Genomic DNA, 25,410 nt, shown 5'->3' with positions numbered 1-25,410 from the left:
CTCGCAGTGACCGAAACAGGCAACAATTTAAATGATAGAAAAACTATGAGTGATTCACCCAGATGAGATGGAGCCAAGGAGGGGTGCCAGGGGAGGGGCCCCAGTATTGCAGCCAGCCTGTTCCTGGGTTCATGCATCAACCTCCTCTGAGCCTCTGTTTTGCAGCTCTGGTGGGGTCCCCAAATGATGCCCTAGACCCCAACACACCTCAGACTAACAGCTGGCTGGGGGCAATACTGCTTTGCTCTCCTTTAATGCTCCCAGAGCTTGCAGCATGAGGAGTAGACACCTAAGAAATATCTATTAATTATCATGTGAGGCCGTTTCCAGAAGGGCTTGGCTCTCCAGAGAGGACTGAAGCTAAAGGGGGCTGAACACTGTCCTTCCCCTCTGTACTGGGGACACCTCACCGATTCCTCAGGTCTGCTCCGCGAAGTGCACGGAACAGTTCCTCCTGCTCATCATGTTTACAAGACCGTCCCAGGTCTGGTCCACACCTGCCTTTCAGCCTGGCTCCCGGGACAAATCCTGTGCCCCAGCTGTCAAACTGGTCCATTCGCCACTCCCAGAGAGCACCTTGGGGCTCCCTGCCTTCAGGCCCCGGCTCAGGCCTTTCCCAGACTCTGCCCCTGAAAACCCTGCTGCCTTTCTTCTCCCTGAAGCCCGGCCCAATGTGCCCACCTCGTGGTCTGGCCTTCCCTCCAGCCTTCCAGAAGCTTCTGTAGGATGCACCCCTGCCGTTCATGATAGTGGTCTTAGTCCACCCTATCGGAGCTGCCCTCCCCGTGTCTATTGCCCTGCAAGGCCCTGGAGCCAGGCAGAGGGAGGAACGCTCAGGTGAAATTCCAGTCAGAGGTGGAATTAGGCAAAAGCCTGGATCCGGGCTGGGTGGGGTTCAGGATTAGATTTGGGCCCGTGCGAGCCCATTCTTAATCCCACACACTAGGCGGCGCCAGCAGTCTCATTCCGGTGCAGACGCCCCCGGCGGTTGAAGTTTATTACCTGTCTAACAAGTTTCCTTCCTGTCCTCCTGTCCCTTTAAGAAGGTGAGCCAGGTGAGGCCGGGGCCCCGCCCCCGGGGCTGGCCCCGCCCCCCGCCCCCGCGCGGCGCGCCGGGCTCGCCCAGTCCGCACGACCTGGCCCCGCCGTCCGGGCCGCGGTCCCAGGTCCCGGCCCCGCGCCATGGAGCGGCGCTGGCCCCTGGGGCTCGGGCTGCTGCTGCTGCTCTGCGCCCCGCCGCGCCCGGGGGCGCGCGCCAAGGAAGGTACCGACCCCCGCCCCCCGGCCCCCCGGCCCCGGCATTCCTGAGGAGGCCTCCGCGCGCCCCTCTCCGGCCCGCCCGGGCCGCCGCCCGGCGGTCGCCTGGCCGGGCCAGTCTTTGCTCTTTAACCCCGAACAGTTGCTTTCCGGGGTCAGTCACCCCGGTCCCCGCCGGCCCGAGTGTGCGCCTGGGGATGGGGCGTGAGCTCCTGAGTCCGCGAGGAAGCGGTGTCCGGGCCCCCACCAGCAATCGTGGGGGCTCCCCATTTCCAGGCAGCTGCAGCCTGTGCGCCCACCCCGGGTCTGACCCTCTCAGGCCGCGCGTGGGACGCCAGGCTGGGGACAGAGACCCGCCGCCGGAGAGTTGGGACTTGGGGTGCCCGGGAAGTAGAGGTCAAGGCTTACAGGTGGGGGGTTGCACGCCCCCTCTTGGCCCTGCTATCCCCACTTCCCAGGCCTGGAGCTGTGCTTTGAGCCGCAGCCGGCACCCCCAGTCTCGGCAGAGCAGGCCCTTTGCCAGAGGAGGAGAGCCGCCCCATCCAGCCCTTCTGAGGTCCCCTGTGCACGCCACCCACTCCCCCCACCCACCCAGAGGCCGAGCCACTCCCGCCAGGGCCACCCTTCGGATCCTGCAGCGGGTGGGCCCCCCACAGCCCCCTGGTGTGAGGGTGCCCGCTTGAGTGGGGCTGCCCTTCCTCGGGCTCCCTGCCGTGTCTGGGCTCAGAGGTGCAGCCCTCCAGCCTTGCCACTCCGCCTCGGTCCTGGGCCCTTTTTCTTCCCTAAACCCCAGGATGGCTCCGCTGTCAGAGAGGGGACGTGGCAGCCTGGGGTTTGGGGGTCCAGAGTAAGGACGGAGGGTGCACGTGTGCGGTCTCCTCCCCGAGGTGACAGGCCCCTTCTCTCCCCCCTCAGTCACTCTGATGGACACGAGCACAGCGCAGGGAGAGCTGGGTTGGCTGCTGGACCCCCCAGAGGATGGGGTAAGTGTCCGGGAGGGGGGACCCCGAAGGTGCAAACTGAAGGCCAGTGAGAAGCGGGCCGGAGAGGTGGGTGGAGGAACGGGGAAAAGAGCTGGAAAAACTGGAAGTGGCTCCTCTGGGAGGGGGAGGGGAGGTGAGTCAGATCCTTCTGAATGGGATGGGGGGGAGGGTCAGGCTTCACCCCCTGGGGAACCCTTCAAGGCCCCGCTCCTCCCCCTGCTGACCCCCTGGGGGAGGCTGGGTTCTGGAGAAGGAGGCCTGGCGAGAGGCGCTCACCCCCCTGGGAGAGGATGGGCCTTCTAGAAAGTTGAGGACTGAGCCCCAAACACAGACATGTCCTCAATCTGGGGCCCCATCCGTGGGTTTCAGGGGGTCAGGGGACCCCACACATGTATTCTGAGTTATGTAGACAGGCAATTTTTTTACTGGAGAAGAGAGTCAAAGCTTTCATCAAATTCTTCAAAGGCTCTTGGCCTCCCCCGCCCTCCCTGCCCAGTTACCAGCAGCCGGCGGCGTAGAGATCCCTGAGGCCTGGGCACCTCCTCTGCCCTTCCCGCCACCACCCCAAACATCCCGTGTTCTGCCCCCCAAGGCCAGGCCCTCCTGGGGTACACCTGAGAAGGGGCAAGCAGGGGTTCCTGTGAGTCTGAGAGCACTTTCCACCCGCATCACAGAGCTGACCCCAGAGCTGGGGGGGGATGCGGGCAGCCCCTCCTCTCTGTTCCGAGGTTCCTGTTCTCGGGATCCCTTTCCCCTTTCTTCCTCCCCCAGCCTGTATTTCTGGGTTCAGGTTCCTTGCTTGCTTCCCTTCCAGGTCCGCAGGTCCCGTCTCCACTCTCAGCTCTTCTGCAGAGTGGCCTGTAATTAGAATTAATAGACTAAACCGTAGACATCCTGCAGGAGGGGCGGCCTGGAAAATCCTGGCTTAGCAGCCCTCAGAGGCGCTTCAGCTCATAAACCTGCTAATCACTCCACGTGAGGGCCGCAGGTCCAGCCGCGGCGGCCTCCGCAGGCCTTCCTCGGGCCCTTGCCTGCCTGTGCCAGCTCGGCCCTCCCTTGCGTGGTGATATCCAAGGCCAGCCCCGGCGCAGCTCTGGCCGAACAGCCCCGCACTAAGCAGGAGGACGAGAAGGCACGGCTGTCCCACGGCCCGCTGTCTGCCAGGCCCCCTCTTCTGCCTCCTTTCAGAACACCACGCACGTTCAGGTTCAGCTCCCCAGGATGTGCCCATGGCGGCGCCAACGCCCTAGGGATGAGCAGACATCCTGGTGGCTTTCCCCATCTGTCACAGCTGCAGCGGGGAGGGGCGAGGTGCAGCTGGGAACCTGGCTTCCCTGGCTCCAGCTGCAGCCCTGGCAGCTAATGAGCTGCTGTGAACCGCCCACCACCTCCACCTGACTGCCACCCCATGCCCCGCTGGCTCCCAGAACCTCTAGGCGCCTTCTCTCACTCTGCCTCTTGGCCTTCACACCCTGGGCCCAGGCTTTGAGCTCCCCAACAAAAGGTGAAAATATGGGCCTCGCAGCAGTTTATATTCCTGCCCCTGCCCCACCCCACCCCAATTTCTTAGTTAATGGTGTTTTTTTTTCTTGCCTTGTCTCGGAGCTGAGGGTAGCAATGGGAGGCCTTGGGAAAATTAACTTTCTAAGGACCTCAGTCTCTGCTCTATAAAATAAGGATATTGTGACCAAGCTATCAAGGGAATATTTTATAGAATTTGAGAGTTTCTTCCTTAAACTCTTCTGGCAGAGAAAATACTTAGGACGGCCGAGAATTTATTTCAAAAGGAAGAACAATGAAATGGGATACTCGTCCTGCCGGATAGCAGAACATCCTGTGCATCCACCCTAATTGAAACATGCGGCATTGCACAAGAATGCACAGTCAGTGGAACAGGATAGAACATTCAGGAGCAGATCCACACATGAGATGTTAGCTGGCAACACGGGACTCTCCAGTCAAGGGGGAGATCTGGTCAATAAATTGACAAAAGAATGTCCATAGTTTCAGGAAGATAACGTGCCATTTCCACTCACACTACCCACAACTTAATAATTCTAGGGAGATTAAATTGAAACTGAAAAACCAAACCCACAAAAATATTAGGAGGAAAAAAAAAAGGAGGTTTTCATAAGTTTGTGATGGGAGAGCTTCTCCAGCATAATACACAGAATCATGAAGGGAAAGACTAGGTATTAGTCTCTTAAAGTTTAGAATATACCTCAGCATCAAATACCCCAGCAGCAAGGAAGGGCTTGCCAGACAGGGAGGAAATATTTGAAATGTACATTTCAAGCAAATCATTAGCATCTAGCAACAATCAAAAGATAATACTAGGATATCAGGCAGTGTCCTGAAGAGGAAATTGCAGACAAATACAAACAGCCAGTGAACAAAAGAAACAAAAACTTCCTCAAAGAAATGTAAATCAGCATAGCACAGGAGGCTGTGTTTTGTCTGTAAGTTTGACCCCAAGGCAAAAAGACCATTGCTATCCAGTGTGGATGAGGTTTTGAAAAAAATGTGTGCATTGTTGGTCGAAGTATAAATTGATCAAGTCTTTTTGGGGGACAATTTGGCAATGTCTTCTCATCACATTTATAATTTATGCGCCCTTGGATACAGCAATTCTGCAGAAATCTTACAGAAATCTGGATATGCTTAAGAAAAACCTAGAAGCTACCTAAATGGCCAACAGTAGGTGGATGAGTAAATAAATTAGGGTACATCCATTCAATGGAACACTGGTTTGTGGATTACTAAAATGAGTTAGGAAGCTCTTCATACACGCTGGTGAAGACCTTTCAAAGACTGTTAAAAACAAAAGGCAGCTTGTAGAATCATTTGCATGCTTTAAAAATGTATATTAAAAGCACACTTAATATTATAGGGTTTCTCTCTGGCACGGAAAATGGTCTATGAATGTTTTGCCTCAATTTGTTAAGAATGGGGGTGGATGGGTGAGAGGACTTTACCTTTTTATTAGTTAGGGTTTTGTTCTTCGGCTCTTTGTCGTAAGCTCAGAGGGTGATTAAAGCCTGCTCTCTGGTACCTGGGTGCTCCTGTCACCCGCCCCCAACTCCAAGGCTGGGCTGCTCCTCGTCAGTGCTTACAGCAGCGGCTGGTCCCCAGTAAGCACTGCACCAGCACCCAGCTAGCCCTCATTACTACTGAGTTTACGTTTTTCTAACGTAAGAAGAGATTTGGGGAGGTGGGCTGGTTGGTGCCCCCGAGTGCAGTTACTTTGAGGCTTGCTGATGTTGATAACCGAAAGGTATAGTGGAGAGAATGAGAATCCCTATTCCAAAGAGTCTATGCTCACCTGTGCCCTCCAACCACTTGGGGGAAATGCCGGCTCCTCCTTAAACAAGCAGGCAGGAAGGTTTTGTTCTGGGCTTTTGCTGTGGAAGTCTGCCTTTGGACTGCTGACTTTCTGGGGATGAAATAGGTAAAAGTCGGTGCTCAGATTCTTGCAATTGGAGTGAGCGTTGGTGGAACCAGGGCTGGCTAAGGATGTTAAGGGGGAGTGTAGGGGTTAAGGAATCCCCAACCCTAAACACTGGAGGGGGAGGATGGGACAAGTAGCATGAATCTGGGTAACACTGACATGGCTTCCTTATCCTCAGCTCTAGAAAATCAGAGTTTGGGGAGTCTGGGACTACCTGAGCCTGACTCTGATTTCCTCTTGCAGTGGGGCGAGGTGCAGCAGATTCTGAACGGGACGCCCCTGTACATGTACCAGGACTGCCCCGGGCAGGAAGGTGGAGACACAGACCACTGGCTGCGCACCAACTGGATCTACCGGGGAGAGGAGGCCTCGCGAGTGCACGTGGAGCTGCAGTTCACTGTTCGGGACTGCAAGAGCTTCCCAGGGGGGGCCGGGCCCCTGGGCTGCAAAGAGACCTTCAACCTCCTGTTCATGGAGAGCGACCAGGACGTGGGCATCCAGCTCCGACGCCCCTTGTTCCAGAAGGTGCTTCTATCCTTCCTCCCCTCTCTGTCCTGAGGCTGATCCCTGCCTCACACCTTTCCTTCACCCACTAGCTGACAAAAAGGGCAAGAGGCAGAACCAAGAAGGCAGTGTAGGTCCAGGATGATGAAAAGGAGGTGCGAGGAGACATCAGAAGAGATGGATTTGAGGACTTTTCTGCTATATCCCAACCTTGGCTGCATCACTGACCCTCTCCGAGCTTTGATTTCCTTATCTTAAAATAGTGGTGACAGTGCCTCTCATTTTTTTTAGAAGCTTTGCAAGCCTCCATTGAGATAATGCCATGCCATGGTAGAGGCAGGCAAGAACCTTCCAGAACAGCAAAGTTTGCATGTGACACCCCCATGAGGATGGTTGGAATAGAGCTCCCTGCAGGCTCGCCCTCTGGTCCCGTGTCTTCCTTCTCAGGAGAGCATGCAGGAATGCAGAGTGAGGAGCTGGTTACATAAGATGTGCTCTGATTATTTTCCAAAGAGATGTTGTAAAATTTGTTATTAGTAATAAATTAACGATGACACACTTTATAACTGATCACCTCATTGACGGTGAGGTTGGGAACGCCTCCGAATAGCAGACGTCTATGGGCGTCCCGCTGCCTGCTCATTCCAGCGCTATCACACGGCAGCTGTGCGACCTCGTATGAGGGCTTAACCTCTCTGAGCCTTAATTTCCTGATACGTTTCCTGGGGGTGGTTATCCGTGCCACAGCGTAAGACGATCGCATGGCCTCAACAGCATAAAGCACATAAAACCCTTAGCTCGGGAACACACAGCCAACAAGGCCCCAGTTTCCGGTTGCCTAAATCGTCAAGTATGAAACAATCCACCTTTTCTGCTAGGTGGGAACAAAGCACATCCCTTCGCCTCCCCCGCACCTTCTTCCAGGTAACCACCGTGGCTGCAGACCAGAGCTTCACCGTCCGAGACCTGGCCTCCGGGGCTGTGAAATTGAACGTGGAACGCTGCTCCTTGGGCCGCCTGACCCGCCGAGGCCTCTACCTGGCCTTTCACAACCCAGGTGCCTGCGTGGCCCTGGTGTCCGTCCGGGTGTTCTACCAGCGCTGCCCGGAGACTGTGCACGGCCTGGCCTGGTTCCCCGACACGCTCCCTGGACCTGGCGGGTTGGTGGAAGTGGCGGGAACCTGCTTGCCCCATGCCCGGGCCGGCCCCAGCCCCTCGGGGACGCCCCGCATGCACTGCAGCCCCGAGGGCGAGTGGCTGGTGCCCGTGGGCCGGTGCCACTGTGAGCCCGGCTATGAGGAAGGCAGCAGCCTCAAAGGCGAGGGCTGTCTGGGTAAGGAGACTCCAGGAGGTGGGGAGACCCGGCCGGGGCCCCTGGGGAAGGGTCTCCGGGATGCCAGGGGAGGGAAGGAAGTCGCTGATCCATCTCAGAGACTTTTATTGTATTTTTGATGTTCACGCAATTCTCCTGCAACTAAGTATAAACATCTTTGCACATGTTAAGAGATTTAATCACCCAAAAGTTTCCACTGCATTGCCATGCCTCCCAAGTGCATTCCTCTTTTTCTTTTGCATGTCCCTGGAAGCAAATTTCATATCGTAGGGATATTTTTAACTGGGGGGGGGCTAAGAGCCCTAGAGATGTGCGTGCTGAGATGTTTCTGCGCCAGGGACAGGGGCGGGGCTGTGCCCGGGAACCCTGAGGAAGCTCAGCCCTGCTCCTTCTCTCTCCAGCCTGCCCGAGCGACTCCTACCGGGCTGACGGGGACACGCCCCACTGTCTCAAGTGCCCCCAGCACAGCACCTCGGAGCCTGAGGGCGCCACCATTTGTACCTGTGAGAGCGGCCATTACCGAGCCCCCGGGGAGGGCCCCCAGGTGGCATGCACACGTGAGTCCAGGGGCTGGCCTGGCCGTCCGTGAGCCCTTGTTAGGGTCCGAAGTGCCCAGAAGTTATTGATACTGGGGACTGCCAGGATGTCCTGCTGAAAGCCCCTCCCCCCACGCTCCCTGGCAGAATGCAGAGATGTGGTTAAGTCCCTTTTTTCTTAGAGGGAATCCAGTCTTTCGGGGACTTCAAGAGTTGGGGTGGTCGGAGGAGGTGAGGGGTCAGCAGCTGGGGGGAAGCGAAAGAGGCTCCTACTGATGAGTCCTCTTCTCCCACAGGCCCGCCCTCAGTCCCCCGAAACCTGAGCTTCTCTGTTTCTGGAACTCAAATCTCCCTGCGCTGGGAACCCCCAGCAGACACAGGGGGGCGCCAGGACGTCCAGTACAGTGTGGGGTGCTCTCAGTGTCGGGGAGCCGCAGTGGATGGGGGGCCCTGCCAGCCCTGCGGGGGAAGTGTGCTGTTCTCCCCCGCGGCCAGCGGGCTCACGGCGCCTGCCGTGCGCGTGGACGGCCTGGAACCCTATGCCAACTACACCTTCAACGTGAAGGCCCGGAACGGGGTGTCAGGGCTGGGCAGCAGCAGGCACGGCAGCGCCACGCTCAGCATCAGCATGGGGCACGCAGGTGAGGGCCGGGGCACGCAGGTGAGGGCCCGGGCACCGGGAGGAGCCAGCTGGACCCGGGGACGAAACCAAAGGGCTCAGGACCCCCAGGGCAAATGGCTGGGCGGGAAGCACCCCAGCAGCGGCTGAATTATTTCCTCTTTCCTTCCAAATGCAACCGCAACCCGCGCCTCGCAGAGTCCCTGTCTGGCCTGTCCCTGCGGCTGGTGAAGAAGGAGCCTCGGCAGCTGGAGCTGACCTGGGCGGGGTCCCGGCCCCGCAGCCCCGGGGGGAACCTCAGCTATGAACTGCACGTGCTGAACCAGGTGAGGACACAGCAGACAGTGCCCGCACACGCCAACGTTCCTAGCTTGGGGCGCAGCTTCGGGGGAAACTTCCACAGTGAACTAACTGTGGCTTTCTCAGCACAAAGTCTAGAAAGAGCCCTCGCCATTCCCACCAGCCTGCCCCTCGCCGTCACCCCGCCTGGCTGGCTTAACACGAGTCCCCATCCACAGGATGAAGAACGGCACCAGATGGTTCTGGAACCCAGGGTCTTGCTGACCGAACTGCAGCCGGACACCACGTACATTGTCCGAGTCCGGATGCTCACCCCGCTGGGCCCTGGCCCTTTCTCTCCTGACCATGAGTTCCGGACCAGCCCTCCAGGTGGGCGGGTTCTCCTGGGATTGCACCCGCCGTCCACGGCAGCCTCTGTGACCTCTGTGATTCCAGTCAGGAGCTTGCCTCGGCCTCTACACACGTGCACACGCACTGATAGGCTTGGCCACATGGACACCGTGTGCTCATGTATACATTGCACACAAGCATGCCTGTGTGCCACACGTGTGCACATGTACCCCCATGTATGCACAAGTACCCCTACAGCATGCACAGGCACAGAAGCTGCCCGAGGGAAGAACTCACACTTACACCAAAGCCCCTCCTCAGACACACATTTTGACACTGGATCTTACCCGATCTCCTAACCCCTCAGCTTACTGCTCATCAGCAGAGAGCCACAAGCCAGTGCACCCCTCTCCCCAGTTAGGGGGAGCACTCAAGGTCCCCTGAGGCACTGGACTCAGGGTGTGCCACAGATGTGCATCACCCCTGTGGATCCTGAGCCCCCCCAACTTGCTCACCCCATGTGTCTACAGTTTCCAGGGGGCTGAGTGGAGGAGAGACCGTCGCCATCATCTTTGGGGTGCTGCTTGGTGTGGCTCTGCTGCTTGGGATTCTTGTCTTCCGTTCAAGGTGCTGCTCCTACCCACCTCCCCTTCCATCCACCCTTCCTGGGTCCCTTTGCCCTGTCAGAAGCCCCTGAATGCCCCTAAGGACCCTCCTACCCCCCAGTGCCAATGTGCCAGCATGTCCCCACACCCATCCTGTGCGCCCACCCCACAAAGTTGCTGGGGAAAACTCAGCCTGAGTCCACTGGGCCCCCGGGGCAGTCCTGGACCCTGAAGAAGCTGCCCCCCAAACTCCGCAGGAATGGCCAGCGGCGCCGGCAGCCGAGGCAACGGGATCGAGTCACTGACGTGGACCGGGGTGAGCCAGGAGCATGCGTGGCTGGGTGTGCATATGTTGGGGTACCTGGGTGGGAGCCAGAGACTTGCTTTTGCTAGAACAACTCTGGGGTATGAGTGGGCCTTATCGTCTCTAGGGCATCTGTGCTTTGCTACCTAATTAACTTTGGCTAATTAACTTTGGACTGACAGCCCCCCAGAGGCTCAGTACAATTGCCTGTTAGCTGATGGGCCCCCGTACCCCAGCTGGGCGCTGGGTCTCCAAGCCCCTCCGGGCTGGCCAGGCTGGGGCTGAGGCTGAGGCTGAGGCTGGGCAGGAGGGGGATTGCCCAACAGTCTCCCTGACATCCTCCAAGGCCTGCGGGGTGCCTGCTGGCCACCTCATGGGGTACCCTTGCCGGGGGGGGGGGACTTAATGTGTCCAAGCAGCAGCGGGAGGGGCTGGTGGGGGAGTGTGACGAGGTGAGAATGAGTGGAGGGCCATGTCAGGGGTGAGGCGGAAAGGCAAGGAATTTGAAGCGGGTCAAGGAGCCACAGGAGATTGGGAAACTTGAGGCGGCGGACACTATTTTGGGTCTGAGCCCTGGCTCATTGCCCAGGCCTTTTGGGGGTGAGGACACAGGAGCTTTGCACAGAGACGGGAAGAAGAGCGGCTGGGATGTGGAGACTTCGTTGTTCAGCCCAAACCAGAGTCCTCAGAGGACAGAAGCATGAGTCTGGGGGCTGCTGCTGGCCGCTTCCCCTTCCCTCACCCCCAATACTCCAGAGCTCTGACATGGGTATGCCCGTGACTGCCCCTCCCTGCAGAGGACAAGCTGTGGCTGAAGCCGTACGTGGACCTGCAGGCTTATGAGGACCCTGCCCAGGGAGCCCTGGACTTCACCCAGGAGCTCGACCCAGGCTGGCTTATCGTGGACACGGTCATAGGGGAAGGTGAGGCTCCCCTGTGTGGGGCACCGAGCTGCCAGCCAGCCGGCCCTTCAGCCCTTTGCCAAGGGGCCGGCTGGCCTCTCCTGTGGCGACTTCCCCTGTCTACCCCGTACTCCTCTGGAACTGCAGGGCACGTGCTGTAACCCCCACCAGGGGCACTGGAGCAGCCCCGAGCCCCACACAGTCTGCTCCGGTGGTTGTAGAGTTCCTGACAGTGGCTTAAATACCTGGTCTGTCAAGAGAGGGGCCGCAGTGCCAGGCTCAGACTTTTTACAGATGGTTCCCAATCATCGGAGAGCTTTGGAACCTCCCTCGCCCCACATTCCACCCCATCAGGGGCCTAGTGTCCTTGGGCTGCCCTGATCCCTTGGGTCACCAGAGGAAATGGATCTGGGGAGAACAAAGCTGGGCAGTGTCCTTGCCGATTATGCAGCCCAGCCGGCCAAGCCGTGACTGGGGGGCTCGGGGAAGACAGCGGCCATGGCCACCCTCGTCTGAGCGCAAGCAGTGAGCCAGCCGGCTGCCCTGGTGGGTCCTGCTGACCCCTGTCCAGACTCGGCCCCCTGCCCCTTGGAAGTGCAGCCGAGCCCGTGTCACCAGAACGGGCACCCCGCGCTGAGGTCGGAGTGGGGAGACTGGAGGATAGTGCCGCCTGTGTATCGTGCCGTGGCCCCTTTTCTGCCCACCCAGGAGAGTTTGGGGAAGTATATCGCGGGACCCTGAGGCTCCCCAGCCAGGACTGCAAGACCGTGGCCATCAAGACCCTGAAAGACACGTCTCCAGACGGCCAGTGGTGGAACTTCCTCCGCGAGGCCACCATCATGGGCCAGTTTAACCACCCGCACATCCTGCACCTGGAAGGCGTGGTCACAAAGAGTACGAGGCGGGGGCTTCGAGACCACCGGAGGCGGCTGGGGAGGGGGGCCGCGAGGGCAGGGGGTGGGGGTGGGGGTGGCAGCTGCCGTGGTGACGCGCTCTGTGTCTCAGGAAAGCCCATCATGATCATCACGGAGTTTATGGAAAATGGAGCCCTGGATGCCTTCCTGCGGGTGAGGCGGGTGAGGAGCAGCTGGGAGGGAAGATGTGCCCTCGGGAGCCCTGGGCGTTGGCCCAGGAAGGACGACCCAGCCCCTCACTAGCCCACTCCCCCGCTGCAGGAGCGGGAGGACCAGCTGGTCCCTGCCCAGCTGGTGGCCATGCTGCAGGGCATAGCTTCTGGCATGAACTACCTCAGCGACCACAATTATGTCCACCGGGACCTGGCTGCCAGGAACATCCTGGTGAGTCAGAACCTGAGCTGCAAGGTGTCTGATTTTGGCCTGACCCGCCTCCTGGACAACTTTGACGGCACCTACGAAACCCAGGTTAGAGCCCTGCGCCCACCACAGCCTCTCGTCGAGCGCGCTCCCATGTGTCAGACGGGACTCGGCCTCATGTGGACACTAGCCCTAACACTAACCCACACAGGGGTTCCCCACCCCTCCATGCCCTGGAACATGTCCCCTCTTTGCCCAACACGCCCCATTAGGGAGGAAAGATCCCCATCCGTTGGACAGCCCCTGAGGCCATCGCCCACCGGATCTTCACCACGGCCAGCGACGTCTGGAGCTTTGGGATTGTCATGTGGGAGGTGCTGAGCTTTGGGGACAAGCCCTATGGGGAGATGAGCAATCAGGAGGTAAGCCCGGATGCTGCTCCCCAGTTGTCCTTAACTCACCTCTCATCTCCTCTCCACATCCTCCCAACTCTTTCCTGCAAATGCCGTTACTAATTCTTCCCAACCCAGTTTGTCTACGCTCCCGTCTGAGTCCCTGTTCTCTTTGGGGTGTCCAGAGGCTCCATAGCAGTGAGCATACGTGAACCCGGTGTCTCATGGGCTGCCAGGTGAGCCTCCTCCCCTCCCCCGCAGGTCATGAAGAGCATCGAGGACGGGTACCGGCTGCCGCCGCCAGTGGACTGCCCTGCCCCTCTCTATGAGCTCATGAAGAACTGCTGGGCCTATGACCGGGCCCGTCGACCCCACTTCCACCAGCTGCAGGCACATCTGGATCACTTGCTGGCCAACCCCCATCCACTGCGGACCATTGCCAACTTTGATCCCAGGTGAGGCTGCTGGGCAGGGCTGGGGTTTCAGAAGGCAGGCGTGGGCAGAGGGAAATGGGCATTCAGCCACATTCACCAGCCGCCACCGGCCCCACCCCCCTGGGGTCTAGACTCCCACCTGTGAGAAAGGACATCTACGGGGCGCCACTCTGATGGAGGAGCTGCCCTTCCCCCCAGTAGCTGTATTTTGATAGGAGCACAGTGACCGGGAGGCACATGGAGCATTTGAAAAGAAGTAGTTAGAGGTCAGTTCCAATTACCCACCTTTGTGGAGATCGGGCGCAGCCAGACCCCAGCTTACCTGGCCTCACCTGGCCTGGGTCCTCTCCCTCTTCAGGCTGCCTGACCTGGCACCCTCCTGGGGCCATGCGGCTGTCCCACTGCATTGTGCTAGCACCTCTCCTCTGAGGGGTTTCAGCGGAATGCACCCCCTCCCCTATAAAACCCCCTGCATTTGGAGAAAAGGGGGATTCATTCGACACGCTGTGGAGAGCCTTCTGGTTACTGAGCTCTCCCGGACATCGGTGATACAGCCAGGCTTATGTCCCGAGAAGCTGCAGGGAGCTTGGGCAGCTCACTTGGGGCTGGGGAAGAGAGACACCAGCAACTGCATGTCAGGTCTGGGAGGGCAGCCTGGAGGCATCGCCCGAGTTGGGGAGCTGGGGCTGGGCGGACGGACTGCAGGATCCACTGCGGGGTCAGTGGCCAGCCACGCAGCTGGAGGGCTGGCAGGTTAATGCCAGGAGGACCGGCTCTGAGAAGTTTGGACTTTATCCTGAGCACAGAGCGCTATCGACCAACTTTTTAAAAACTATCCATGGGAGGGACATGGTCAGAATTGCCTTTTACCAAAAACATGGACAGAATGTGGAGAATGAGCAGGCGGGCGGTGGGGCGACGGGCCGGGCTGTGCTTTATCAGGGAAACCAGCCCTGGCGTGCCGGCCTCCGTATCAGACCGCCATATATAACCTTGTTCCTGGGAGAAAATGTGTTTCAAGTTCCAACTTTTGAAACTATCTTTTGGAGCCCAGCTCCCTCGCACACTGGAGACTGAATGTGCTAATCTTTCTGGAATGTTGGATATTTTTCCCCCAGCAGATTTACTTTGCTAATGGTTTTTGGCTCGGGCTGGCTTGAGTACAGGAACACTCATTGTATTGTGGGTGTCGGAGAGCAAGAATAACAGCGGGGGTTGGAGGTGGCCAGCCAGGGCTGCTCCCAGAAGCCCAGGGCCACCCTGAGCTGAGGCGGGACCACACCCGGCGGCCAGAGCCCCCACTCTCCTGCCTCCACGCAGCCGGGATGCTGGTGCCGATCGGCCTCGCCACCCCGCCAGCTGCCCACGCTGCCCTCTCCATGGAGATGAGCCGGGGGGCCGCGTCTGTTGGGGATGTCCGGGCTACCGCTTCCCCTGGGCCTCTGCGGCAGGCCCGCCGGCCTGCCCCGGCTGTACACACACCAGGAAGCGGGCCAGGAAATGGGTTCACAGACAATGGCCGGGCTAACCCACGAGGTCTGCATAACCTCTCTGCTCAGACACCCAGTTTGAATGTTGGCAGCAGCGGCTCCTGGGCTGAGCCCCCGCTCAGGAAGGCCGAGGACAGCCCCGGCGTCCCCGTGTGACTGAGGTGACCCGTGTCCCGCAGGGTGACGCTCCGCCTGCCCAGCCTGAGCGGCTCGGATGGGATCCCCTACCGGAGCGTGCCGGAGTGGCTGGAGTCCATCCGCATGAAGCGCTACATCCTGCACTTCCGCTCGGCCGGGCTGGACACCATGGAGTGTGTGCTGGAGCTGACGGCTGAGTGAGGACCGGGGCCAGGCCCGGGAGGGCAGCTGGGGTGCGAGCTGCAGACTCACTGCCCCCTTCTTTGCCCACAGGGACCTGGCGCAGATGGGAATCACGCTGCCAGGACACCAGAAGCGCATCCTGTGCAGTATTCAGGGCTTCAAGGACTGAGCCCCCAGCAGCGCCTGCCTCTCAGGGAGCCAGGCTGGGCCCGTGGTCACTCGCGCCCTGGCCCTCCACCTGCCAACCTGGTGCTGCTCCGGCCCCTCCTTCCCGGGAGCTGGTCCCGGGGGCCAGGGAGCCTCTGTGTTACGAGGGGAGGTGGGGTAAAGTACAAAGGTATTTCGGGAGGGAGAGGGAGGGTTTAATATATAAACATATACATATCTATTTTTGTAAATAAACAGGACTGAGCTGTCACCTTTACCCCTGATTTTTTTTTTTGTTTATTTGCTTGTTTGTTTTTGATCCCTGAAGCTCCTCCACCCCGTGAGCACTTATAAAAGAGCTGACTACTAAGAATTCTGGAAAACAAGGTTTTTTATTTGTAGCATTAGCCACACCTGGCAGCACAGGACAGGTGGGAGCGTGTGGGCAGCTCAGCCCAGCCCTGCCCACCGCCCAGAGGGTCAGGGCCTTCTCCTGCAATCAGCAAGCAGAGCTCCAGACTGCTGGGGGCCAGCCGAGAACAGGGGTGCAGCAGTGACAGCAGCCGCCCCCTCAGATGGACACCTGGAGGAGGTCGGTGGGTGGTCTCTGCAGGGCGGTGGGGGCTGGAAAGCCGGGGCAGGGGCAGGAACTCTGACTCCCTCACCGGGGTTGGGACCTGGATCAGGGCCCTTAGGAGCCTGGGGTGGGGTTTGGAATGGAGGGAGGGGCTGGACATTCAAAAATAACTGAGGGGGCGGGACAGGTGGAGGGGCAGAGCGGGTGGTGCGCTACTAGGACCGCTGTGCAGAGAGCCATCCTCGCTCAGGCCTGGGCTCTGGCCCCGTGGCACTTCCGGCACAGCACGTGACCATCCAGCGGGAAGCAGCCATTGTCATCTGCCTCAATAGACAGCGGCTTCCCACAATCCTAGGAGGAGAGACAAAAGCACTGGAGGGCAGTTCCCCCTGTACCCCACAACCCCTCATCTTTAGGGAGGCCTGTGCTTCAGGGTTCCACCACCACACCCTCCGCCCCCTCCCACCCTTCCTGTCCTCTCCTGCTTCTATTATGCATTGTCACTCTGTCCTGCAGAAAGCTGGGTAAAGCTGCTTTAACAGTGCCCCCCAAAAAAGGATGGAGAGCACCCCTATCTCCATTCTCATTGGGCTCCCCACCCTCCCACCACAAAATGCAACACCCTTCTTCCCATGGGCCAGTTCCCTTTCTTGGTTTATCAGTAGCTCAAAATGACCCTCCAGAAACCCACACCCCAATGTCCTGCAGTAACAGAAGCATCTGAGCTGGTGGGCATGGTGGGCACCTGCCACCGGGTCCCGAGAAGCAGCCCCTCCTGCCTCGAGGCGCCAGGGCCAGCCCACCTCACACTTGTAGCACTTCATGTGGAAGTTCTTGTCCAGGGCGACCACTCGCACCGTTTCCTCGCGGCCAGGCTCTGGCATGATGGGCTCTGAGCAGACAGAGCACCTGGGGGCATACTGCCTGCGGGGGGCAGAAGGCCAGGGACAGAAATTAGCGAGGGACCACGGGCACCCCCCACGAGGAAAATGACTACCAGAGAGGCTGGGTCACATCTCCAGGTGGAGGAAGGCAGCAGAAAGGCCTGAGCCCAGGCAGCCACGGTGGCCCCTAGGAAGGGGTGTGGTCTGGCCCCCCTCACCCTCCCAGAGCCCCATCTGCCCAGGAGCCCGGACCACTAGGTCCTGACCTCCCCCCACCCCTGCACTGCCCGTAGAAGGATCACACAGAGGCCGCCCCCTTGAGCTCCCTTCCCTGGACCCCTGGTCCTGGCCCTAACCCTCCCCACCCCAAGGGTGCCCCTGCCTGACGGCCGGGCGTGGGATCCTAGGCCCCAGGTGGAATCCTGAAAACGTTCACCATCGGGGTGGGAGCCAGACTCTGCTCCGCCCTGCGGGCCTGAGAAAGCAGCCGTCGTGTAAACACTGCTTCCCAGGGGAAACCTGCGTTCCAAACATCTGACCTCCAAAGAACTCTGAGATCGCAGCCCGGGTGTGCAATGACGTCACTCTGCACACGTTGCTGGACACAGGCCCACACCCCAAAAGAAGCCTTGGGGTGCCCAGGGCCAGAGGGCAGCGAGCTTCCCAGGCCTAAGCCTTTGTACAGCTGAGTCCCGATGAACTGGTCTGTTCCCTGCACACAGGCTGTATAGGACAGGGGAGCTTGGAGCAGTCTGAGGGTCAGGGATGGCCTCCTAACAATCAGGGCGGGAGCCCAGCGAGGAGCCTAGAAGGTGTCTGAGTTGGGGGAGCCCTCACTTGTGGTAGTCGGGGACGCAGTGGGGCCGGTTGGCCTGATCCACGATGAAGGAGGTGCCTTCCAGGGGGCAGGCGCACACCACGCAGGTGAAGCACTGAGGGTGGTAGGCCTTGCCCGTGGCCCGCAGCATGCGCTCCGTGATGGGCTGCCCACAGGTGTTGCACTTCTCCAGGGTGTCCTGAGGAGGGAGCCGCAGGCGGTGGGTCAGGGGCTAGTCCCCAGCAGCCGGCTGCCTGCTAGCTGCCCCCACTCCCCACGGAGCCCCACCCCGACTCACGGTATAGCAGCCCTCACAGTAGGGCGCCCCCTCCAGGCTGTAGAACTGCTGTCCCTGGAGCTGCCGCTGACACTGGTGGCAGGTGAAGCAGCCGATGTGGAACAGCTGGCCCAGGGCGCGCACCGCAGGCTGTGCCCGCGCCAGGGGCTGGTGGCAGCTGCCACAGGACTCTGGGGGGCCGAAGAAGAGAGAGGTCACAGAGGAGGAAGGACGTGAGCAGGAAGAGGGCAGCTGGCTTGGCTCCAGCGGTGGGGGTGAGGGGGGGCTCACCATTGGGGGCCACGGTCTGCCTCTGAGGGTGCTCCATGTCCTGCATCAGCTGCTGGGTCAGCTGCTCCAGCTCCTCCACCTCCTTCAGAGTCAGAGGTCCTGGCGCCCCGGAGGAGCGCACCTGAAACCCCAACACAGTGTCATGCTCTCCCCAAGGTCACCCCTCCTCCAGGCCTCCCCAGCCAGCCTCCCCACCTTGCAATAAGGACTAACTCCCTCCTGCTTCCCAAATGCTCAGGACTGACCCCAAAGCTTCTATCTCCTGCCCCACCCCCAGCACAACCCAAATGAAGGGGTGGGGGATGGGTGGTCCTCCTACCCCCCTTTGCTCAAACCCCCCTGAGCAGTCACAGACAGGCGAGAATGACAAGCGAACAGAGGTCACAGAGGTCACACACACAGCAGCTCAGGTCACTGAAGCACTGACCACGCCAGGCCCCGCACCACCTCCACAGAGCATGCTTGGGCATCACCCCCCCCAAGGGTTGGCACGCAGTGGGGCACGCACCCACACCTACCGTCCCACCTGCTGCTGAGCAGACTCTGTCAGCGTGAGGACAACACAGGTGGGAATCACAGGTTAAACCCCAGAGCTGTCTGCAGGCCCCAGCCCCCAGCTCCCCACAGAGGTGCCGGGTCCCCCCAGGAGCCCTGGCAACCTGACCCGGTGCCATCCCCACTGGGCCTCTGGGCTGGCCTGCTCCCTAGACCCACTTCTACTATTTAGGGGACTGGTGGATCTGCACCAGCACGCCCAGGAGACACTCCCACAGCAGCGCTGGTCGGCTTCTCCATTACTGGGTAAGTCCCCCCAGTACCAAGGTCACAGAATGTTCCACCTCCCCGGGCCTCCGTCCCACAATGCCTGGAACCTCAAGGCCTCTCAACTGCCTCCTCCCAGGGCCACCATTCCCTCAGCCCTGGATCCATCCAGCTCACACCCCGCAGGCTGCACCCAGAACGGCATCCACTGGAAGCCCAGGGCCAGAGGCCCCAGGCTCAGCCTGACCATCTCCCCTAAACCCCTCCAGCCAGGTAAGCGTCACCTTTTCCCTTGCCCCATCCTCCCTGCCTGGTATCCGGGGACAGAAGGGGACCCAGTGAGCCCTTGCTCTCTGCCGTCACTTCACATCCCTGCTCTATTCTTTGCATGTATGAACAACACACACACCAGCTCCCAGGGTCTCCACCATCCTGGACACGCTCGGTTCGGCCTCCCTCTCTGCCCACCGCCTGGAAGTCACACTCATGTCACGGTGACTTCACAGCCGCGGCAAGCATCCCACGCGGCCCTCCAGCTCCTCAGCCCCAGCGCTGCCTGTGTCCTTCCTCCACCTCAGTCACCTTCCTCCAGGGGACACCGTGGGCCCGAGGTAGCTGTCTCTACCTCACCACCTTTCCTCTCCTCCCATCACACCACCAGATGAACCTGCTCAGGGCTTCCGGTCTTCCCCCGCACCCCATGGGTCCACCCCACGTGTGTGGAGGGCCGAGGCCTGCCGAGCTGGCCTCCCCCGCCCTCCAACCCCCCAGCCCAAGCCTGGCCCCTTGACAACTCATATCCACCAGCCTCAGGGTCACTCTTACCCCCCTAGGCCACCAGGGTTTATCTGACCCAGTCTCAACCCCGGGTCACACCACCACTGGCTTCCTGTTTCCTTCTCCAAGCTGCACAAAGTAGGTGTCGAGATCACAGCACAGTGCAGCCCGAGCCTCCAGCAGGCTCCAGCTCTGTGACTTGGCTCCTGCGATTCCCGGTCGCCTTCCCCACAGCAGCTGTTCCAAACCTTTCCATTGCCTGAGCCCCCAACTGCTTCGCCCCCTCACACTCACCGATGACCTCACCTCCTCCGTGACTGAGAAGATGGAAGCCCGCCAGCCCCAGCTCCCTCGTCTCCCCTCTCCCCAGAAAATGCTGTGGAGACTGTCCTTGCTTGTGGGGATGCCCCTGGGGGTGGGGGTGTCACTTCACTCAGGCATCAGCAACCCCTTCTCCCTCACACACTACAGTCTTCCTCCTCTGAAGTGAAACACACACACACACACACAGACACACACACACACACACAGCCCTCCTCAGCCCGCATCTCCCTGCCAACCCTGGAGAGCAGGCTACTCTGGCAACTCCATCCTCTCGCCACCACTCACTCCACAACCCCTTTCAATGTGTCCCCACCACAGGGCACAAAAAGGCCACCCCACGACCATCTATGACTCCCTGACAGCCAAATCTCTGACCTCATTTTAATCTTCATCCTTGACCCCCTGGCTGAAGGGCTCAGCCATCGCATCCTCCTCAAGATCCCACCCTGCCTGTCTCTCCCGTGCCCCCTTCTCTGGCCCTCTTTGGGGGGGTCTGGTCACTGGGCGCATCCCCCCAGGTCCCCAGCTCCTCCTGTGTCAGCAGACCCCCGCCGCCTCGCCAGCCCGTCGGGCCCGGCGACCACACAGGCGCACACGTCCCGGCAGGCCCTCTCGGGCACCTGGCCCTCCATTTCTAGCTGAATGACACGTCCAGCTGAAAGCAAGTCCTCCTGGAAGCAGTTGCTCAACACGCCAACAGCTGAACCCCTCCTTTTCCCGTCCAAACCATTTCCCCTTCTGGACTTCTCTATTTTGTCAGCAATTCCCCAACACACCAGGCATTTTCCCTACTCCTCCCCCGCCCTCTTCCAACTGCTTATCGGTTACTGTGGCCTGGAGGCGCTTCCTTTTTAACAGCTCTCCTACCTGGGCCTCATTTTTCCTCTCCACTACTAGTCACCCAGGAGGCAACCCCCACACATCAATGACCTCCTGCTCCAGCCACACCTCTGCTGGAAAAACTTGCCCCAAAGCAGAGCTGTCACAGGCCTTCCTGCAAAGCCATCACCAACCACCCCCCACCACCATGTCCAACCCCCTCTGGCCCCCTCATCTGTCATTTCCCCACTGCGGCCTCTACTTTCTATTCTCCCAACACCCCAGTGTATTTGCACCCTTGAGTTTCGCTCATGGTCTCCCCATCTGATCCTGTCTGGATTCTTAGGTCCCACCCATCCTTGAAGGCACACCAAGCAGGAGGCCTCACCCAGATTGCCCATGCAGACTCCCTGTTGGGAGTTCCTGTAACACAGGATTCTGCAGAGCTCATGGGCACCAGGCCTGTCTGCTCACAGCACACGTGCACACACACAGCCACCTCTGGGTTAACCCTAAGGCTGTCTTCACTAGACCAGGTTCTGGGTTCCTCCAGGCAGGAGGGATCAGCTCCTGATGAGGCAGACAAGATGACTTTTCTATTTTGAGCATTTCTGTGCCAGATCCAGACTCCTGCACTTTCTGTGCCTTAACTCACTTGACCTTCACAGCCACCACAGTGCTATTTCAAAGAGGGGGCAACTTACTCCAAGTTCACCTAACTCACGTAGGCTCATCAAGGCCCAGAATTCTATCCCAGGCCCGTGGAGTCCCTCAGACCTCCCTGGATCCCTGCCCTCCCGCACACACAGCACCCAGCCTGACACTCAGCGGCAAAGCTGGCTCAGCCAGTGTTTACCGAACTTCCAGGCTTATCACCAGACAGGCCCCTCCGGCAGTGAGGAGGGGACAGATTAACTCAAGAATCCAAGAAGCGGGCAGGACCTAGGTGGGGTGGAGGGTGAGCTCACCCTGCCCCTTTAACATCCTGGGGCGGGAGCGAGGAAAGGTGCACAGAACCCCCCCCCAATTTAAAGCCTGGCCACCCCCAGTCAGGCCCACCCAGCCCAGCCCTACCAAGCCCTCCTCCCAAGAGTTTTCTCCGACCTTTGTCTGCTAGTGTGACCAGAGAGGTGGAAAACTCCTACCTCACCTCAAACCTTGCCCACCCCACTCTCCCGGGGAGTGTCACCCTCATTCCTTAGTTCCTGACTGAGTCCCACCTGGCCCTGCCACCCTCCCTCACCTGGTTTTGGTTTTGGTTTTGAGCTGGCGGCGGGGGCACTGGGTGCTGCTTCTCCTGCACTCGGGGCTTCTCCCTCTGCTGGGCATAGGTGAAGCTGGGGGGCTGAGGGGAGCCTGTGCCAGTGGACGAGGGAACTTCAGGGGGCCCTGCCTTCTGAGTGGGCTGTGAGCTGGCTCCACCAGGGCTGAACTTGGAAGCCACAGGAGTAAACTTGGGAGTCACTGGAGAGAACTTCGGGGCTGGAGCCGGGGCTGGAGCCGGGGCTGGAGCTGGGGCTGGGGGACCTCGAGGCTGGACATTAGCCAAAGACACAGGCTGGGCCGGGGGCTGGGGCTGCACGCGGAGCTGGACCTGAGGCTTGGCCTGGGGCTTGACCTGGGACTGAGGCTGCACAGGGAACTGGGTGTGGCTCTGAGGCTGGGCCTGAGCCTGGGGCACAGGCTGCGAGCTAGACGGGGACTTCCAGGGAGGCAGGGGTGCAGTGCCCACCGCGGCAGGCTTAGTGCTGGACTTGGCAGCGAGCGGAGTGGCGACTGGCGGGGGCACATATCCAGAGGACACCTGCGAGGGGAGGCAGAGGGGAGAGACGGGCGTTAGACCTGGAAGGTGTCCTGCCCTGCGTGTCCTATTCTCCTGTCCCTTACCCGGGCTTTGAAGGGGTCATTCCTGGTCATGTCATCCAACAGCGAGGACAGAGAGTCGATCTCCAAATCAATACTGCTCACCTTCTCCCTGGGCTGGAGGGTCAGGAGTCAGAGGGCCCACGCCATCCTCGCTCACACCCCACCCTCAGCAGCAGGGGGTGCAGGGCGGGCGAGAGTAAAGGGCCCCGCGCTCCTTCCTCAGGTGATGTCCCAGGGCAGCTGCGCCCAGCACCCGGCTCCATACCTGTGGTGGGAGCGGTAGGGGCGGCTCAGCCCCACCTTCCTCCTCCAGCGGGGGCGGCGGGGAGGGGAAGATGTCCTCCTCCAGCGGCGCAGGGGGGAAAGGCTCCTCGATCGGGGGAGGGGGCGGCGGGAAGGCGCCTCCCAGCGCGCCCTCCGCGTCCTCGCCATCCCCAAGGACGGGCGGCGGCGGCAAGGGGAAGTCTGCGGCATGGAGGAGAGAGGGGGGCAGTCATGGGGGGCCCTCTGCGGCTCCCCTCCTTCTCCAGCTCTTACCCCTGACCCAAGAAACTCCCTCGGGGGGCCCCGGGCGTGGGGGGCCGCAGGACACCCCGGGAGCCGCAGGTCAGGCGCGCGCCCGGGGCACGGCCCAGGCCGGGGCCGCCCCGAGTGACCCCTCGGAAAGCGGCCCCGGGGGCAGAGTCGCGCCCCGCGCTCCCGCCTCCCACCCCCGGCGGGCCTGGCACCGCCCCAGGAGCCCTGGCTCCCCGCCACGACTCCGCGATGAGGTAAGAACATCTGGTCGGGACGGGGTGGCTGCGCCCAGCCCCCTCCGCCCGCGGCCACCTCTCCAGACACCCCCACAGCCCCGGAGCCCGCGGGGACCCGGCCCGCGCGCCGGCCGCATACCTTCGGGGGCGGCGGGGGGACCTCGCCCACCCGCCCCATCTGTGCGCGCTGCGCCCCGGCGGCCGCGGGGGGCTCGCCGTCCCCGGGCCGGAACGGGTTCACTTTGGGCTTGGGGGCCACCACCGGGCCGAACTTCTTCTGCGGGGCGTAAAAGGCCGGCGCCGACACCGAGACGGAGATCGCGGGGGGCGGGCGGGGGGCCGCCATGGCCGGGCCGGGCTGCGGGGGGCGGGGGCGGGTTACGCCGGGCGCGGAGCGGGGCCGAGGCCCCCCGGGCGCCCCGCGCCCTCCCCCGGGCGGCTCCCCGCGCTCACCGCGGGCCGGAGCGAGCGCGCGCGTCGGGGCCGGGCGCGGGGTCCTGGCTCTGCGCGTCCCGGGCCGGGCGCGTCCCGCCGGCGGGGCGGGGCGGGGCGGGGGCCGGGGCGGGGGGCGGGGGCCGGGGCGGGGGCCGGGCGGGCGGAGCGCGCGCCCAGACCATACAAGGAGCGGCCCGGAGAGGGGGCGGGGAGAGCCGGCGGGCGCGCGGGCAGGAAACTCCCCCAGGAGGGGCCCGGCCCGGACCCCGGCCCGCGCCCCCCGCCCCCCCGGCCCCCCGGCCGCCGCCCCGGCCCGGCCCGGACCACCCCTCCGCCAGCACAGGCCTCTGATGTCATTTCCTGACTCCCCTCCCCCCCGACCCGCGGGGGCCCGAGGTCTGACTCACCCGCCCCACTCCGGCTGCACCCGCGGGGACCGGGTGGGTGCCCGGAGGTGCCCGAGCCGCCCCCGCTGCGCCGCCGCCCGGCCGGCCCCTCCCCGCCCGCCGCCGCGCGCGCCCCGCGCCCCGGTGCTCCCCACCCCCTCGCCGCCGGCTCCGCGCCCCGGAGCCCCCGGGTCAGCCCGCACCGGACGGAACTGGGCGCGGGGGTGCTGGGCTCGGCGAGGGGGGCTTGCTCCCTGCCATCCCGCCCAGCCCGCGGCCCGGGGTGGGGGTCACAACGAACCTTAAGGGTCCTTGGGGGAGACTAGCTGCAAATCCTGGGCAGCCTCGCAGGTTTCTAGGAATTGGCAGCGCGGGCGCCCGGCTGCGGAGTCCGGCGTTGCGGGAGGGAAGCTGGGCCTGCCCCCCCCCCGGGGGCGGAGATAGGGAGCTGGGGGCGGGGCGCGGGCGGGGGCTGCGGGGCACTCGCCACCCCGGAGGACCGACGTGGACGCCCGCGACACGCCTTGGACAGGTCACCGCTGCCCCGAGGTCCAGCCCTCCTCGGGCCCCCGGGCAGCCCTGCGCCCTGGGGGAGCCCGAGACCGTGCTCGGTGGAGCCCCCACCGGCCCGGCCGGATTCCTGGGCCTTGCGCTGGCCCCAGGCTAGGGGAAGCGGCTGGAACGGGGCTCTTCCTTTTTTTTGTTTGTCCCCTTTTTTTAATCGACCCTGGAAACTTACCAAATTGTCGCCTGAATTCGCCCACACTCACTACCTCCGAGCTGTGGAGTCGGGTGGCCTTAAGCCCAGCTCACCACCCAGCACCCCTCACCAGCCGGTCCTGTGCTGCTGGCCTGCAGAGCTGTGGCCAGTCTGTGCACACCCTACTGGGCAGCGCCAGCCTCTGCCCCTCCAGAGGCTACCCACTCCCGCCAAGGAGCATCAGGCCCCTGTCTGTGGAGATCATGCAGTCTCACCCCTTAAATATACCTTGAGAAAGTCTCTGGGAGCTTAAATGTGCCCGCCCTGGTGCCGGCTTAACCCAGTTAGCAGCAGGGACAGACTGCAAGGGAATGTTTAGACCTGCTGTCTCCAGAGCCCATTCCCTGCAGCCTGATGGCAGGGGGCCAGCACAGAAGAACAGAGAGAGGTCAGGGGGAAGGCCCCAGCCTGAGTCCCGGGTCTCCTCATTCTCCCCAGGTGTTGGGGAGTGATGACCCCTATTCCACCTACCTTATTGCAGTATATGGGGAAATCAGTGGAACC

General features: G+C 61.4%; 2 protein-coding genes across 2 annotated transcripts; one reads left to right on the top strand and one right to left on the bottom strand.

Moving 5' to 3' along the window:
* The first annotated feature begins 1,182 nt into the window (after positions 1–1,182).
* EPHA1 (EPH receptor A1) lies at positions 1,183–15,459 on the top strand. Its single transcript, XM_037515058.2, has 18 exons — positions 1,183–1,264; positions 2,173–2,240; positions 5,932–6,213; positions 7,117–7,525; positions 7,927–8,082; positions 8,358–8,702; positions 8,879–9,006; positions 9,199–9,349; positions 9,841–9,937; positions 10,173–10,231; positions 11,017–11,142; positions 11,830–12,015; positions 12,127–12,188; positions 12,297–12,503; positions 12,668–12,817; positions 13,049–13,242; positions 14,891–15,046; positions 15,123–15,459. Exons 1-18 carry the CDS (start codon positions 1,183–1,185, stop codon positions 15,199–15,201), a joined length of 2,937 nt encoding a protein of 978 aa, XP_037370955.1. The 3' UTR covers positions 15,202–15,459.
* On the bottom strand, positions 15,276–24,540 carry ZYX (zyxin). Its single transcript, XM_037515038.2, has 10 exons — positions 24,448–24,540; positions 23,458–23,683; positions 22,839–23,038; positions 22,595–22,687; positions 21,951–22,511; positions 18,026–18,146; positions 17,756–17,925; positions 17,478–17,656; positions 16,560–16,680; positions 15,276–16,107 (listed from the first exon to the last, which is right to left on the bottom strand). Exons 2-10 carry the CDS (start codon positions 23,669–23,671, stop codon positions 16,003–16,005), a joined length of 1,764 nt encoding a protein of 587 aa, XP_037370935.1. The 5' UTR covers positions 23,672–23,683; positions 24,448–24,540; the 3' UTR covers positions 15,276–16,002.
* Between the last annotated feature and the right edge of the window lie 870 nt (positions 24,541–25,410).

This window comes from Talpa occidentalis, unplaced genomic scaffold, assembly GCF_014898055.3.
Source record: "Talpa occidentalis isolate TD23 unplaced genomic scaffold, MPIMG_talOcc4v2.1, whole genome shotgun sequence".
Classification (NCBI taxonomy): Eukaryota; Metazoa; Chordata; class Mammalia; order Eulipotyphla; family Talpidae; genus Talpa; species Talpa occidentalis.
This window is presented reverse-complemented; position numbering and strand designations above follow the sequence as displayed.